We start from the raw sequence: 17,642 nt of genomic DNA on the forward strand, positions 1-17,642 counted from the left end.
AGTCTTTTTTTTTCCTCAGTTTTGGCAAGTCAAAGAGGGATTGAGGTCAAAATTTCAATGAAGAAATAAAAGAAATTTGGTGTCAAGAAAATTAGAAAATATAAAGTTTGGGCATAGCAGGTGGCGGAGGAAGAGGTCGAGGGGTGGGGACCTGGGGTTTTACTTGAATGAATCTAAATGCATACTTATTTTAAACCAATTCAACGGGTTTGACCTAAAAATGAAAGTGGAGTTTGGCTATTACTTTTCATGGAAACTTCAAACTTTCCCAGAAAGGCCAAAAAGGATGAGAAAACGGTAAAGTTGAGCGGCACAACATTAAAAGAGGTTTATCGTTGCACTGACCAAGTCTTCACTTGAATTTAGCCCGCACTTTCCGAATGAAATTTAAGCTACATTTTTTCTCTTTTATACCAATTTTTTGAATCATACATTTAATAATATAATAATTATTCCATTAAATATGGTGTTGTTTGTTGATTATTGAACTGGGTGACCTTTCATAGTTGCGCTTATTGCGACTTGATTTTGGCTTGGGGGATCTGACCCTGACTCACACCTAACCATAGAAAAGTTGAACACATGTAAACAGTGCAAACCAGTCTTTAGGCAATGTTGCATTAATTGAACATTCAGATATTCTCACCATCCCAAAACCACAGTGTTCGGAGAATTGAAGAAATTTAATATTGAAAATTGAATTAATTTTTAATATTAAATTTAAAAACTTATAAATTACATTATATTAGATCATAACTCTTATTATCTTAGTTGTTCATGTTCTAAAAATACTAACATTTTGATATCTATATAAGTAAGATGATGTCCTTTTGTACATTACTGACGTGAGATATGGAGAGGGTACCTGTAAAAAGCACTCTGATACTGAAGTCAAGTCTTAGTTCTGAGTAATAAATGTTATTTAATAGTTAAAAGTTAACCATTTACCTGTACTTTTTATCTTCTTTTTATAGAAAGTATTATAGGTTAATGGGCTTGCTAAGTCAGCCTTAGTTTGACCCTTTAATTAAAGTAAATAATAATTTAATTATTATCCTTAATTAAGTTAATTACCTTTAATTTTAACTAATAAGGTATTCAACTTATATGACTGAGGAATATTTAATTTCTTTTTCTTTTTATAGATAAGATCGGATAGTATCTTATCCAATATATTAATAATTATGAACTACCTAGAAAATGAGATATTGCATGAAGCAAACGAATCTTGTATAGCAATGAAGGTGTGTTAGCTATAATTAATGTACTTTATTATATATTATTTTCTACAATTTCTATAAACAAATAATGATACAATGAATGGCTTAAGAATGTGATTTGGGTCGGCAAGAGTATGGAAGAAGAAAAGGCCATTCCGTCAATGAGTTGTTGGGCGGCCGCTTTACTTCAAAAATAGATATGCATGTGTAGTAGTTTCATTCTTCTTAAGGGTTTTTTTTTTTTTTTTAAACGATCATAAAGAATTTTTTTTATAAAATAATATTTATTGTATTCAAATTTTCCAAAATATAATAAATATTTTTTAATTGTTTATTCTAAACTTCTTGGGCTGAGATTAACATTCTACATTTTTCAAATCTCAGATTTGTCTATTTGATTTAGTTAGATATATAAAAATAAGTCAGATATAACTTTTTTTATAGAATATAAGATTAGTTCATTTTCAATTAATTTATATTATTTTATTATTATTTTTATTATTATTATTATTATATATATATATATATATATATATATCAAATTTCATATAATTTAGACATTTATATACATATTATCTAAAATTTCATATTTTCTTATATCTTAAAAACATATTATTCTTTAAAATGAAGTAATGCAATAAAATATTTAATCATAAAAATTCATAAAATTTTTTCAAGTGATCATGTATTTTCTCAAATTTTATAATTACGACTATTCATTTATACTCATATGATCATAGATTTACAGGTTTCTTATGTTAGAATTGTAGAGGTCATATATTTGGTCCAAAATCTGAAATTATTTGTAGTTACATTATTTCATTTTAATAAGTTAGGTGTTTTAAATTTATTATGATTTTTTGGGAGAGAGAAATAGATGCATGTCTTGGGAACTACTCAAAGCCAGACTCTTATAAGTGAACACAAATTCAGGGAACACACACGTTAGTCATTAGTTGTACTTCGTTTAATCCAGTTCAAAGGGAACTGAATTTTATAAGGCTATATTTTCGAGCTTCTGTCTCTAATTTTTTTAATTGATGAAATTATTTATTTATTTTAGTTATACTTTATATATAACTCTTAAATTCTCATTTATAACTCAAAGTCTCTGTAAATTAAATTAATTGAATTATTTTAAATTATCATACTTAAAATTTACTAATCAAAACACCATATTTCATTTAAGATTGTTTTAAACCACCGTACTCATTAACTCATCATTGAAATCCTTTTTACAAGATCGTGCCCTGCTTAATTATTTAGGTAAAAAAATATTTATTTAAAGCAGCAACACGGATAAAATGACTTGGATGTGACGACTAAAAAAGTTAAAGAATATAAACTTGAGAAAAAAATTGAAAAATTAAACAAAAATTTGACATTGTTCATATATAATAAAGATATAAATTATGGAACTAAACCTATCTAATTCTCAATAGAAGTATAAATATATAAATGCAATATGCTTCTAAAATATTATATCATTTAATGTTGATTTTAACTAACAAAGATTGCTTGTACATGGGTTTGCAACTGCCATATTTTTGTTGCTCAACTACCTTCAACGGTACGCAAGTTCTCTGCTGTCCATGTGATGCACTGACTTTCCTGAAGTTGAAAGCTTTCCGGTAATATATACATAAAAGGAGAATTATCTTTTTATAAACTATATAAGAACTGAATTTTTTATTTAATTTATATTTAAATTATAATTTATTATTTTATGATTAAATATAAAAATCAGATGAGTATAGAAATTTTTAAATTTATACTAATATTAGAAAAATAGTACCTTTTATATATAAATTTTTTTAATAATTTATATGAAAATTTTAATTAAATTAAAAATATATATATAGTTCATATGAGATAAAGAAAGAGTCCCTGCACATGCAAAACTTGGTTTTGTCATGTGCCAACAGATATATTATTAATATTATATGTGATAATAATCACACTATATTAAGTTGTTCCATTATTTTGTCGAACTTGTCAAGTTTGGTTATATAAATGTAATATTACATTCTCCCGACTTTGGTTTGTTCTGTGTTTGATTCTTTTCGAAAAAGTATCTGACAAACACTTTAAATAGAATGTTTGTTAAAAGATTATTTTAAGAAGTAAATATTTTTCTAAAAACTTTTAAGAAGCTTCCAATAATTTTTTACTCCCAACATAAAATAATCAAATGAAACATGAATATTGTTGTATTGATTAAAAATCAATTTAATACAATATATAAATAATTTTATTGCTTAAAAAATAAAATAAAAAATTTGAGTTTCTAAACAGTAGTATAATGATTTTTTATTTATTTTTTTAGAATTTGCAAAGGGGTAGACATGATATTAAACCTAACCTCATCGTCACTTTAAGGTACTTAGTCGTCAGTTTAACATGTAGTTTACCAAATTATTATGTTAATTGAAGATATTTTATTAATCTTTGCCTAGGAGAGAGAAAAGCCAAACACCACATGATAATTCTATAAGGAAACAAATTAGAGGTTTCTTATTTTCCTTTCATTCATCCAATTAAAAAAAAAAAGTCATTTTAACAAGAAAAGTAACAATTATGAGATAATAATTATATGTTACGTTTTAATTACCAATCATTTTTTATTAGAAAAATGAAAAATGAGGACAAATGTTTCAATCTATTTCCATAGTTTTTATTATTGGGCAGTTTTTGTTCGTGATCCGAAATTCTTTGTTCTTCTTTTATCGTAGAGTTGAGTGGATTTATTTATTTATTTATTTTAAGAAACCAATTTTATTCTTCCACGTGCAACTAATCAATTGATGAAACTTGTACCCAAAAAAATCAATTGATGAAATTGATTAATAGTACGAGAGTCCAAGATAATAAAATATTAAAGTTACTACTAGCGGAGTCTGGATAATAAGCAGTTTAATATCGCTTAAGTAATATCTTGAATTCGAATTTATGTGTATGCAAAAAATTTTCAGTGGTAGTCTGGTAGACTCACGCACCACATTCAGGTGTGCAACCCGAATCGAATATGGATTAAATTGGATGGAAAACTAAAAAAAAAATATCAAAGTTACTAAAAAATAAAATCTATTTATTTATTGTTTGTAAATTTTACCATAAAATTATTATAAATAAATGATTATTTTTTCAAAATAAATATACGCTAACTTAATCATATCCCTCGTAACTTGCAAAAAATCTTCAGTAGTAGACTCGCCTACCACATTCAGGTGTGTGACCCACATCGGATCCAGATTAAATCGGATGAAAAACAAAAAAAAATATCAAAGTTACTAAAAAATAAAATGTATTTATTTATTTATTTTTGAAAATTTTATTATAAAATTATTATAAATAAATGATTATTTTTTCAAAATAAATATGTGCTAACTTAACCATATCCCTTGCAACTTGCAAAAAAATTTTAGTAGTAGACTTATCAACCACATTCAGGTGTGTGAACAGGATCGAATCCGTATTAAATTGGATGAAAAAAAAATCAAAGTTACTAAAAAATAAAATGTATTTATTTTTTTTTTGTAAATTTTATCATAAAATTATTATAAATAAATGATTATTTTTTCAAAATAAATATGCGCTAACTTAACCATATCCCGTGCAACTTGCAAAAAATCTTTAATAATAAACTCACCCACTACATTTAGGTGTGTAACTCGGATCGGATCTGGATTAAATCGGAAGGGAAACAAAAAAAAAATATCAAAGTTATTAAAAAGTAAAATGTATTTATTTATTTTTTTGTAAATTTTATCATAAAATTATTATAAATAAATGATTATTTTTTCAAAATAAATATGCGCTAACTTAACCATATCCCTCACAATTTGCAAAAAACTCCTCACTCACTACATTTAGGTGTGTGACCCAGATCGGATCCAGATTAAACCGAATGAAAAACTAAAAAAAAATATCAAAGTTACTAAAATATAAAATGTATTTATTTATTTGTAAATTTTATCATAAAATTATTATAAATAAATGATTATTTTTTTAAAATAAATATGTGCTAACTTAGCCATATTTCTTGCAACTTACAACGAAATATTGAATGTAGTGGTGTGATAAATGACTTTTTTTTCAATAATAAAATATGTAATGAATGTGGATAGTAGATTCATCCACCACATTCAGGCGTGTGCCTTGGATCGAATCCAGATTAAATCGAATGAGAAATAAAAAAAAATATCAAAGTTACTAAAAAAAAATGTATATTTATTTTTTTGTAAATTTTATCATTAAATTATTATAAATAAATGATTATTTTTTCAAAATAAATATGCGCTAACTTAACTATATTCCTTGCAACTTGCAACAAAATATTGAATGTAGTGATGTGATAAGTGAATTTTTTTTTAAATAATAAGATATGTAATAAATGTGTTTTATGTGAAAGAAAAAAAATAAATGCACCAAACTCATTTATAAAGGATATCTTATAATAAATAATTTATATATAATAAATTTTATTAAAAATAACAAGATATCACGTTATTTATTATATGGATAATATTAGATATTATTTTAAAAATACTATCTGTATAAAATTTTATTAGTCTTTTTACACTTACTATATTTTTTTCTATTTATAATTAAATTAATAAATACAGTTAGTAAAAATATAGATTAAATTTAATAAGAGTAAATATTGATAGTGAAGTAAGGTAAAATAATATTAAATGATGATAAACTTATTATGTTATATTAATTTTTAAAATTCACAATAATTAATTATATTTAACTACTTTTATTGATTTATGTAATAAAAAATTGTTATTAATACACTTTAACATATTTTCAGTTATTAGTTATATTTTATCAAAATTTATAAAATTATATAAGTCTTATTTTTTCTCACTCCTAATTAAATAATTATTTATTATATTTTTATAGTTTTTAATAAATTTTAACTAATAATTATAAGTATTTAAAAAAAAAGTGTAGATAAGGCTCCTCTTGTATAATTTAATTATACTTAATGGTTTCCCTAATATGTGCCAAAGACACATGTTAAAAAATATTGAATATATATTAAATGATTTTTATAACATTATGTTATAATAATGTTTTGTTTTTAGAAAAATATTTATATTTTAAATTTCTTAACACGTGCTCTTTAAGTCAACAAAAAAAAATGTCCCCTTAAATATATAATAATTTTTTTGATTAAAGAGAGTTTATAAAAAAACATAAAAAAATTCCTTTAACCTATTATCTTTAATACACATTAAAAAAAATAACTTTTAGAAAATAAATATTTCCTTCGTTCCCCATGTAATCGTTGATGCAAAATTGAATATGCCCTTAATGTAGAAAGATATGGAATGCAATTAATACATACTTAGATATAATTTTCAAAAAAGGATACGCATTTACTTGTCATCATAATTTTGATTTTAATAAATACACAAATAAATGCATCCCCAGAAAAATAAACGAAGAACTCATTATAAAGTATATAAATGTTATTTTCAATATCAATTCTACTATTTTTTCTGTTCTTTGTATATAGAACATGGGTTAAGAAATATATTTAATATTTAATGTTTCTACTAATTAAAAAATAAAAAAAGTGCAGAAGTTAAAGAATAAAAAGTATAATTTTGCTTAAAAAAATAAAAAATGTTAATATAATGTGTGAAAAATGTTGCACAGTAGCTTGGTGTATTGATTATTGAGGTTTCCTTGTAGAACAAAATAAAATAAACTAATTTATATAACAATAAAAATATATAGAGAGTCCACTAGGATGTTCCTACAGAAAAAATTGATATATACTCTAATTTGTCATCATATACGTATTATTTCGAGACTTCAACTTTCCTCTTTTTATGTTCCGTGCATGCCAAGTTTACCCAATTTCCATAAACAATTCGACCACCGCCGAACAAGATAACTACAGAATCTATAGACAAATTTTCAAACAATTTTTGTAATTATTAAACAAAAACATTATATATATATATATATATATGTTTGCTTTTTATTTAATATTCTGTTTGTAAAATATTGAAAATATTATTATTTTTATTATATCATATAATTTCATTCTGCATTTAAATGAAGTTCTAATCAATTTACCGTTGGACGTATAATATGTAAGAAGTTTTTGTGCAAAGTTAGCTGGTAAAACTATATTCTAGATTTAAAAAAAAAAAATCCTCATTTTGATTTATTTCAATTTTCCACGGTACTTATTGTTCTAAAATGTTGCCATAAAATACAAAATAACCTAAAACATAGTAGTGTCATTTGCTTTTAGTGTGACAATTTCACTATAAGATTTATTTAATATTGGAGTTAAATTGATAAAAATAACGTTAACAAAAGAGCATTCAATAAAATAAATGCATTGATGTGTGTGTGTGTATATATATAAAAGTATGATGTAAATTCTAGTTTACCGCTGATATTAAGAGGTTCAAATTTTGCGAGATAAGAACTTGGACCAATTTGTTTGATCCTTAAAGAAAATGTTTTTATGAAAAAAAAGGTTTGAAAAAGTGGAAAATAGTTAGATATGTCTTAAACAGTTTTGATGATTTTCTTACAAGTTAGAAATAGAATTTTTTAAAATACATAACAATTTTTTTTAATAAAATGTTCAGATAAAATGAAATAAATCATATTTGTTACTTCTTATTTCTTATAGCAATTTAGTCAAATAAGTTTGGTTTATAAATAACATGAGTTTTAATTAAGATAAAAGCCAGTCACAAAGATTTAAAAAATACTAACTTACAAATAGGTCACATTTACCTTATTCTAACAAATTTTTTGATAAAATTTTACTATATTTCATTCAATTAAGTCTTTCGTATAATATACGGACTAAACCTTAATGAATTGAAATTACAGGGATTAAATTCAAATGAGAAAAAACATGTAAGGACCCATCCTATTGATAGGAGTCAAAACTTAAGGAAGAAAAAAGATACGCAAAGTGATATTGAGAAAAAAAAAACCAATAAAAACATTTGTATATGATATATTAAGATTTAATGTATCAATATCATTAAATGTTATAATTTTTAATAAAAATATTATTTATTAATTTTCTACATCAGTAAGAATAATAATATTAATTTATATTTATTATTTATTTAACTGGCTGGCATTGTTTTTTTCATTTTAAGAAGGATGAGTTAAAATTATAGATGAAATTCTGGTGAAGAAGAAAATGTTAGTTAATGAAATAATTAGGGGAAGAGGCAATAAAAAAAGTGAAAAGGAAAAACGTGTTGGGCACAATGGTAGTGGTAATGTAATGCTTTTGTCACGGAAACTATGGTCATAGGAGGGGTTAGATCTTAGTCACTCACTGGTTTTTTGATTGAATGTCATTGCTACGTGACACTCTCTCTCTCTCTCTCTTTCTCTATATAAATTCTGACGCGGTTTCATTCATTACATTCCCATTTTATTCCCTCCTCTCAATCCCTCTTCACATATCAGATCTCTCTCCCTTCCTTCAATCTCAACAAGGTAAATTTCCATTTCCTTATAATCTTTGCTTCGTTTTTCTCTCTCTCTCTCTTTTTTGGCCCTCTGATTTGCTTTTGTGGTCATCGACTGAGTTTTTTCTTCCTACCCATTTCGAGTTTTCTCGCTGTCTTTCGATTTTGCCTTCTGGGTATTCTTGTTTCGGTCTCTAATGCCACCCCTTTTTTTTATTCAATGATTGTATCGAATTGTTTGTTTGTGAATTGTGGGTGGATCTGTTGTGTTGGCTGTTTTCGTGTGATTTGTGTCGTTAGATCTGGTTGCCGAGATTCGGATTCCTTAATTTGTCTCTTGTTTCGGATATGTTTGTGTCTCTGTGTGTTTGTGCATGTGTTTGTTGGAACAGGGGATGATGTCTGAAATGAACATTTTCAATAATTTATAATGAACCATTTGCATTTTCTTTGGCTATGTCCTCTGGATCTGCTTGCCTTTTATGATTGCTTCGCATAAAAATTATAGATCTCTTTGAATTCTCGTGTTTTGCATGTATGTGGAAATTGGGTGAATTTTGTCGTTTGGTCTTTCAGTTATTTATTTACCTTTGGATCTTAATATGGTTGGTTACCTTGTTAACTGGTCATGAACATTTTGAGAGTGAATTTGCATTGTTTCTGTTTTGTTTTGAGTTTGGGATTGTTATGTCACGCAGGCTGCTGAGAACAAATAAGAAAAATGGTGAAGATTTGCTGCATTGGAGCTGGCTATGTCGGTGGTCCAACCATGGCTGTCATTGCCTTGAAGTGTCCTGAGATTGAGGTAGCTGTGGTTGATATTTCTGCGTCACGAATCAATGCCTGGAACAGCGACCACCTCCCCATATACGAGCCTGGCCTTGATGATGTGGTTAAGCAGTGCAGGGGAAAGAATCTCTTCTTCAGCACTGATGTGGAGAAGCACGTTGCTGAGGCTGATATAGTCTTTGTCTCGGTGAACACCCCGACGAAAACTCAGGGGCTTGGTGCCGGCAAAGCGGCTGATTTAACATATTGGGAAAGTGCTGCTAGGATGATTGCTGATGTTTCGAAATCAGACAAGATCGTGGTTGAGAAATCGACCGTGCCTGTGAAAACAGCTGAGGCAATTGAGAGGATTCTGACTCACAATAGGAAAGGCATCAATTTCACAATTCTGTCTAACCCTGAATTTCTTGCTGAGGGTACAGCTATCGCAGATCTCTTCAAGCCTGATCGAGTCCTTATCGGAGGCAGGGAAACTCCAGAAGGTCAAAAGGCTATTCATACTCTTAGAGATGTTTATGCCCATTGGGTTCCCATGGAGCGAATCCTTTGCACCAATTTGTGGTCTGCTGAGCTCTCCAAGCTTGCAGCCAATGCTTTTCTGGCACAGAGAATCTCTTCTGTGAATGCAATGTCGGCACTTTGTGAGGCAACTGGTGCGGATGTGTCTCAGGTGTCCCACTCCATTGGGACCGATTCGAGAATTGGACCCAAGTTCTTGAATGCCAGTGTTGGCTTTGGTGGCTCTTGCTTCCAGAAGGACATTTTGAACTTGGTCTATATCTGTGAGTGCAATGGCCTTCCTGAGGTAGCCAATTACTGGAAACAGGTCATTAAGGTGAATGACTACCAGAAGACTCGGTTTGTGAACCGAGTTGTTTCTTCAATGTTCAACACTGTCTCAGGGAAGAAAATCGCCATTCTGGGATTTGCTTTCAAGAAGGACACTGGTGACACCAGGGAGACCCCAGCAATCGATGTGTGCAAGGGGCTGTTGGGAGACAAGGCCAAGTTGAGCATATATGATCCTCAGGTTTCTGAAGATCAAATCATGAGGGATTTGGCAATGAAGAAGTTTGATTGGGACCACCCTGCTCATCTTCAACCATTGAGCCCAACTTCCAACAAGCAAGTATCTGTGGTTTGGGATGCATATGAAGCAATTAAGGATGCACATGGTATTTGCATTATGACTGAGTGGGATGAGTTCAAGAACCTTGATTACCAAAAAGTTTATGAAAACATGCAGAAGCCTGCATTTATTTTTGATGGCCGGAATGTTGTGGATGTTAAGAAGCTGAGGGAGATTGGTTTCATAGTTTATTCAATTGGAAAACCACTAGATTCATGGCTCAAGGACATGCCTGCTGTGGCTTAAAAGGAAAAGCACAATCTGAAGCTGTCTTTAGGGACGAATTTGTTGGTCTTTCAGAGAGAATGCCTCAATTCTCTGTTATATTCATGCTATTCTTATAGTTTAGATTTCTGTTGCTGTTCTCTTATATGTATGTTACTTTTATTTGATCAGGTTTTATCCCCAGTTAGAGCTTAATTGCTTAAATGTTGTCCTTAGCTAGCTAAAAATCCTTATTTGTTGACCTGGTTTAATGTAATAAATGAGTACTGAGGGAATTTTTAAACAATGGATGATATCATCATTTGTTTTATGTTCCTTTTGTGAGTTTCTATGTGTTCCAACATTTTTTTATTCTCTCTCACCACCTTCGTTTATTTTCACCATTTTTAATAATGACACTCAAAACACTTCTGAAGATCCTCATGCTTTGAAGAAGGGAGTAGTGCATAAATAAATCAATATTCGAAGAACATTCAACATTTAGCATAAAGAAAAGAACTTTTGTCTGTTTTGACTGTATATAGTATAAATATTTAAAACTAAAACTAAGGTAATGGTCTAATAATTAAAAGTAAACAAGAACACGTTTTTTTGAAATCAAATAACATCTAATATTTTGTGATACTATTCTTTTTCTGCTTCTTACTTTTATCTTCTGATATATGATTATAGGGTTTTCTTTCTTTCTGTTAAAAATGTTAACAATAATTTTCTTAAAAGATAAAATAAAATTGCTCATAAAAAATGAGAAATATTCTCTAGCTTAAATTGCTTATAAATAGTGGAAATGTTGATAGGTACAGGAATTCATTTCGCCTCCAGCGAACACTCTCTACATGAAAATCTTAATTATTGATTTTTATATTGAATGGCCAAGATGGATTAATCACATACAAATCTGTCCACTTCAGTTTTTTATTAATCAATTATAATTTTTATTGACTCATCTTATTTCAATATAAAAATTGAATGATTAAGATTTTGTTGGAGATAAATTGAAAAAAAATCTTCCAAGAAAGAATCCAAATTCGTAGATATAGTAGATCAGTCGCTATAAGTAAATTACATTAATAACCCCACGTGTGGCGTGTGGGTTATAAAGTTTTCGTTGTGATGAGTGAGGAATATTATGATTTTCAGCATCACTGTAGCACTTTTTTTTTTTTACTTACATCCATTTCCTTTCTATAGAGACTGTTCAGTGTGTTTTTAATATTTTATTACAGAGTACTTTAAAAATATCGTAGCCAAGGGCTGAGAGATATTTTGTCTTATGCTTTGTTGTTCTTGAAAAACAGAAGCACCTGTTTCTTTGTGAACGTGACACGATGTCTCAAGTTTGATCAATGGTTGATATTTTTCTATGTACAAAAACGAGATACAATCAATGCAAAGAAACTTTTTTCACTTCAATTTAGTTTCTGAAATTATAAATGTTAGATAGTTTAATTTCTAAAATTTTAAAAATTTCATCTCAATCCATAACTTTTATTTCTGTTCATCACTTTACTTTTTCAAGTTACACATGATTATTAAATATTGGTATGTCAAAATTTATTAAAATGAGAAAATTTTGAATATAAATTTTTTAAAACAGGGTACTTGCAAAACAATAAAAGCTATAATAATCGTTAAGCAAAATATTAATTGGAAATTTATCACTCACTTTGGAGATGAGATATGTGTTACACCGTGAAATGTTGTGCAACATGCGCAAGCCTTTGTAATTGGAGGTGGAGAAAGACTTGATACGGTTGACGGAGAGTAGCTTTGAGGACAACAATGGAAGAAATAAGGGACTTGTAAGTGAAAGAAAGACCCAATTTTCTAAGGTGTGACACGTGTTATCTTTTAAGTGAGTGACACATTTTTAATTAGCATTTTATTTAACAGTTATTGTAATTTTTCTCTATTTTAGAAAATTATTTGACAAGTATCTTATTTCAAAAATTTATTTTAAAAATTTGCCACTGTGATTAAAGAGCCTAAGATTTATGGGGTGATTCTTATATTTGACTATCTCTCAACTTAACATATGCTATGTGGTTTATGAATTTAGTTAGTATATACAAACTCCTTGATTTACTCATCCCTTAGCCATTGGACAAGGATTGTTTTTTGTTACTAATTGCGGTAGTTGCTTAGACATTAGAAGGTCTACTACCAGATTTTGTGTTTTTCATGGGAATGCCTTCATCTCTTGAAAATTCAAAAACAACCTAATGTTTTAAGTCTTCTACAGAAGCAAATTACATATCCTTATCGTCTATTGCCAATGAAATTGTTTGGCTGCAAAGATTACTTCAATACATTAATATTGATTACCATTTTATTTTAGAGAACTTGTTAAAGCTTATCAAATTGATTCATGTTATGACAACCAATTGGCTGACTTTTTTCAAAAGCACTTTCTTTGTTTTCTTCTGTCATTCGCACGTTGGAGATCCTGAGACATTTACTCCCCAACATGAGGGGGAGGGGGAGTGGAGGATATTAAGCATATAAAAGCTAACTTAGTTAATTAACAATTAGTTGTTTCTAATTAGTTAGTAATAAGAATTATATGTCTAAACTTGTTCATCTATGTAAGATTTCTTTGATGTATAAAGTAGATGCAATCTCATGTATGAAACATTGGAACAACGTACAAGAATACAACTTGGGGAAGGATCAAATACACAAAATAGATGGGACCATCTGTCGAGGTATGCATCAAACTCCGGATGATGCTCATAGTTCTTCTTTAAAAGCTGTTGAATGTTGATAGTGGGTAAAATTAGCCATCAAAGAAAGTAATCATAAAAAAGAAACGATAAAATAACTTGTTTCTACTTTGTGTTCATGTGTGATGGACTCCAACTCTTCTTCTCTTATCTGTGTTATTGTGGCATTGCATTCCCTTTCATGGTCGTACTTTTGCAATTAAAAATGTGATTGAGAAAAGAAAATGGTCAAATAAAAGAAAAACAATGCCCATAGATTGTTGTCAATAAACAAACAGAAACTTACCAAGCAACTGAGCTGCATAATCTCCCTAGTCTGCTTTTGCACAGAACTCTTCAAGTGCCATTTCTCTCCTTATGGATCATGCTAAAACTTTCTCTACTGCCTATGTTACAAAAGAAAGAAATAAAAATAGATTGTATTTAAGCTGTATCAGACACAGCAATTGATATCATTACACTCGTTTTCAAAACTTGCTTCTTTGGCTTATCAGTAGAATAAGGGCAATCAATGGGTATAAGCTGCATGTTTGAACTATTGTCAATGTCACTGAAATCAAGCTGCATTCTGCTTTTACAGTTATTACAGGAAAACACACCATGATCTTCCTTTTCGGCATTATCATTTAGAAAAGTCTGCACTCCCACATCAACCTTGTCCACTGGAAAAATTAGCCTAGAATCTTTGGGTCTCAGTGAGAGACTCGATAACGATGCACCGTGATGGAGGGATATCATAAGCATCACTAAATATACCAGAGTTCTATTTAGGCTGCAAATAATCCCCAAGTTTGGTTTAACAATAAAAATTCATTATGAAATCACCGCGAATAAGATTTTACACTGAAGCTTCCTTTAATGATCATCAAGTCATCCATGTTTTATACCATGAATAAGGAACACAATAGATTCATCAAATTCATATTGGAATTTCAGTTAGGATAATCATACCGTCCATGTTTTGTTCCATTAGAGGATTTCATCTTACAAAGGGTCATTAAACGACAACATTTTTTCTCAGAATTCATTTCACAGAGGCTTCTGCATTTTTTCGGCTACGCAATCAAGAATCAAGACTAACTTTCTCGGATTTGTATACCCTGTTCAACAAGATTGGGCATTCTTGAATAATCAATTAAACATTGGTCATGTGAAATCAATAATTTTTTTCTTCTTCAAAGAACTAAGATTAAAATTGGAGAGAGGAAGAACAAGTGACACTGTATCGCAAGTTTACAAAGATGATTAATTGGAGCATAGATTTCATCAAAGATCGCATCAGGAAGCGCATTTTTTGTATCTCTATATGCTACTATATTTCGTTAAACCAATTCAAAAGTGAGTGACTTTGTGGTATTTATAAAGGCAAACGTCCTAGGATTTTGTCTTTCCTAGTATATATGTGCCCAACTCCTAGTAACACTTTTTTTCCTAAATATAATTACTGCACAAAACAAAATGAAATATTATTACTTTTTTTTTATCAAAAGTAAATATTCTATATTATTTTTATTATTGTTTTAATGAAATATTTTTATATTGTTGTACAAACTTAATTAGTATATCAAAAATAAATATTTTATACTATTATTTTATTATTTTAATTTTAACATTATAAACATTGGATAATCTTACAGTAATATTTATATTTAAATGATTATTTAGATGTGTGATAATGGAATGATATTAAGTATAAAAAATGAACCAAATAGTATTAAAAATTAAAACCTTATTTTTAAATTGTAAGATGGAGATAGAACATTGCTTAAATATTCTGGACAAATTTTACTATTATTTTTATTATTATTACAGAAATATAAGAAAAAAGTTGTAATATTTTCAAATATAAAAATATATAAAATATTAAGAATTTAATAAAAAATATTAATTTTTGTGGATAAAATAGAGAATTAAAAATTATACCATCTTATCAAAATGTTTTATATATAAATAAATAATAAAATTTTAATTATTCATTTAATATATTATTTTTATTTCATTATATAAAATTTTTAATGAAAGAAAAAACATTTGATTATGGATATTTCAGATTAATTCAAAAGTATATTTAATATTATTAATAATTAATTTATATTAGCTATTTTGAACTATATGTTATTATTAATGGGTTGTAGAGATTTTTTTCTAAAAACAAACTATCTTTGATTATTGATTTAATGAAAAAAATTATATGGTAGCAAAATAATCATCTAAAAAGTTATATTATAATTATAGTATAATATTTTCGTAATACTTACAATTTATAATGTAATAATTCAACACTATTTATTATAATTAAAGAAAGAGAAATTTACGAAGAAATTAAAATTGTAATTGCGATTCATTTTTATAATTAGATAACAAAGATAAAATATCATCTTGAATAAAAAAAAAATTACAACATTAATATAACTTATATCCCTATTATTCATAAAATTAATACATCAAAATAAAAATAAATAAATAAGTTTACAATTGTATAGATTTTAATTGACGTTGAAGTAATATAGTAAAAGTACATAGTAGAAAAATGATAGATAACACACCAATCAAATGTTAACAAAAATTCAAATACAATCATTGAAAAAAAATTCAATGAATAAGGAATTTAGAACACATATTCATATTGGAATTGAATTTAAGGTCATCATATCATCCATATTTTATATAATGAATAAGGAATTAAGTAGATTCTATTAGATTCATCACAACGTCTCTTCAAAATAGGATTTCATCCTTTAGTCATGATAGCATTTTTTTCAGATGATGAATAAAGAATATTTTATAGGAGCACTGACACCTTTTTTATTACACAATCAAGATCAACCTTCTTGGGTTTGTACAATACATGTTTTATTATCTTCAACTCTTCTCAATCAGAATCAAAACCTATAGATATACAGATTGTTAATGTGTTTATATGATATGGTTTGTTTATATATGAACGTTTAAGATGGATGTTTAGTGTATCAATAACTTTGCATTCTTTAGTTCAAGATCCTCAAGGACATGTCATATTGTCATTGGGGGTAGATCTCATGTTGAAAAGTTAAGAACTAACTATTTTGTGTTCTTTCCTTTCTTCGTGGAATCATACAACGCATTTATTATAGAGAATAGATAATTGCATTCTCAATCAAGATCCTCATTATATTTCTCTTGTGGAGATGATTTCTTGCTAGTAATGATGGATACAACAAAAGCAAATATTGGTCTGAAGTTGAATTAACTAAATCATGGAAGAATGCAACACCTTTTTCTTTGCTAGAGTCACGAATACGAAATCACTTCAAGCTAGCATGTTTCTGCAGTGTTTCTTGCTGAGGTTTAAAAAAGAATGGTAGGAGAAACCCAAACAAAAGGTCTTGATAAATTGTGGGATCAAAATTCTTGAAACATATGCTATTATTAAAGTTAGAGTTTTGTTAATCTCAACCCTAAAAATTGAGTTTAAGTATTTATAAACAAAAAAAATTTATAAAAAAAATACACAGTTATTATATTTAAGTTATAAATATATAATAAATACTTTTTTTAATAAAATTTTATAATTATTAACTACTTTTTTCAGCCCTTAAGACTGATTTTAACAAAACTTTCTTAAAGTTAATATTGTTGAATCAATCATTTCTCTTTACTAATATTTAAAAGTCATTAGGATTTCTTCTTAGGTTAATGCAAGCTTTAAGATTGAATTGTCCTGCAATAAATTGCACGTAAACCTAAATTAGTCAAGAGACATGAAATGAGTGATAATCATGATTAAACCCATAATTAAGTTAACAGCCACTGTTAATGCTTAGTGAGTGTGGTGAATGTTATTTTTCCTAACATCATTAGTTACACTTATTTTTTTTTATATTAAAATAACAATTATGAAAATTAAGCTTTGCATTAAAATGCGTACAATATTAATTACTTTTATAGAGTGATTGATTACATACCTCTTTCTTCTTCTTTTGGCATATATAAGCATCAAATTTCTCTGAGGAGACAGAGAGAGAGGAAAAAAGAAACAGGCACCAGACATGCCTTAGGCATTGTGGGAATGTCGGCGATATCACTTGCCACCAACTCATAATTT

General features: G+C 27.8%; 1 protein-coding gene across 1 annotated transcript; it reads left to right on the top strand.

Annotated features, from left to right (window-relative positions):
* Nucleotides 1-8,455: 8,455 nt before the first annotated feature.
* On the top strand, nt 8,456-11,192 carry LOC113868600 (UDP-glucose 6-dehydrogenase 1). The gene is made up of 2 exons (XM_027504326.1): nt 8,456-8,720; nt 9,391-11,192. The coding sequence occupies exon 2, from the start codon at nt 9,414-9,416 to the stop codon at nt 10,854-10,856; it is 1,443 nt and encodes a 480-aa protein (XP_027360127.1). The 5' UTR covers nt 8,456-8,720; nt 9,391-9,413; the 3' UTR covers nt 10,857-11,192.
* Nucleotides 11,193-17,642: the final 6,450 nt, after the last annotated feature.

Source organism: Abrus precatorius, unplaced genomic scaffold (genome assembly GCF_003935025.1).
Source record: "Abrus precatorius isolate BTA unplaced genomic scaffold, Abrus_2018 Scaffold6, whole genome shotgun sequence".
NCBI classification, from domain to species: Eukaryota; Viridiplantae; Streptophyta; class Magnoliopsida; order Fabales; family Fabaceae; genus Abrus; species Abrus precatorius.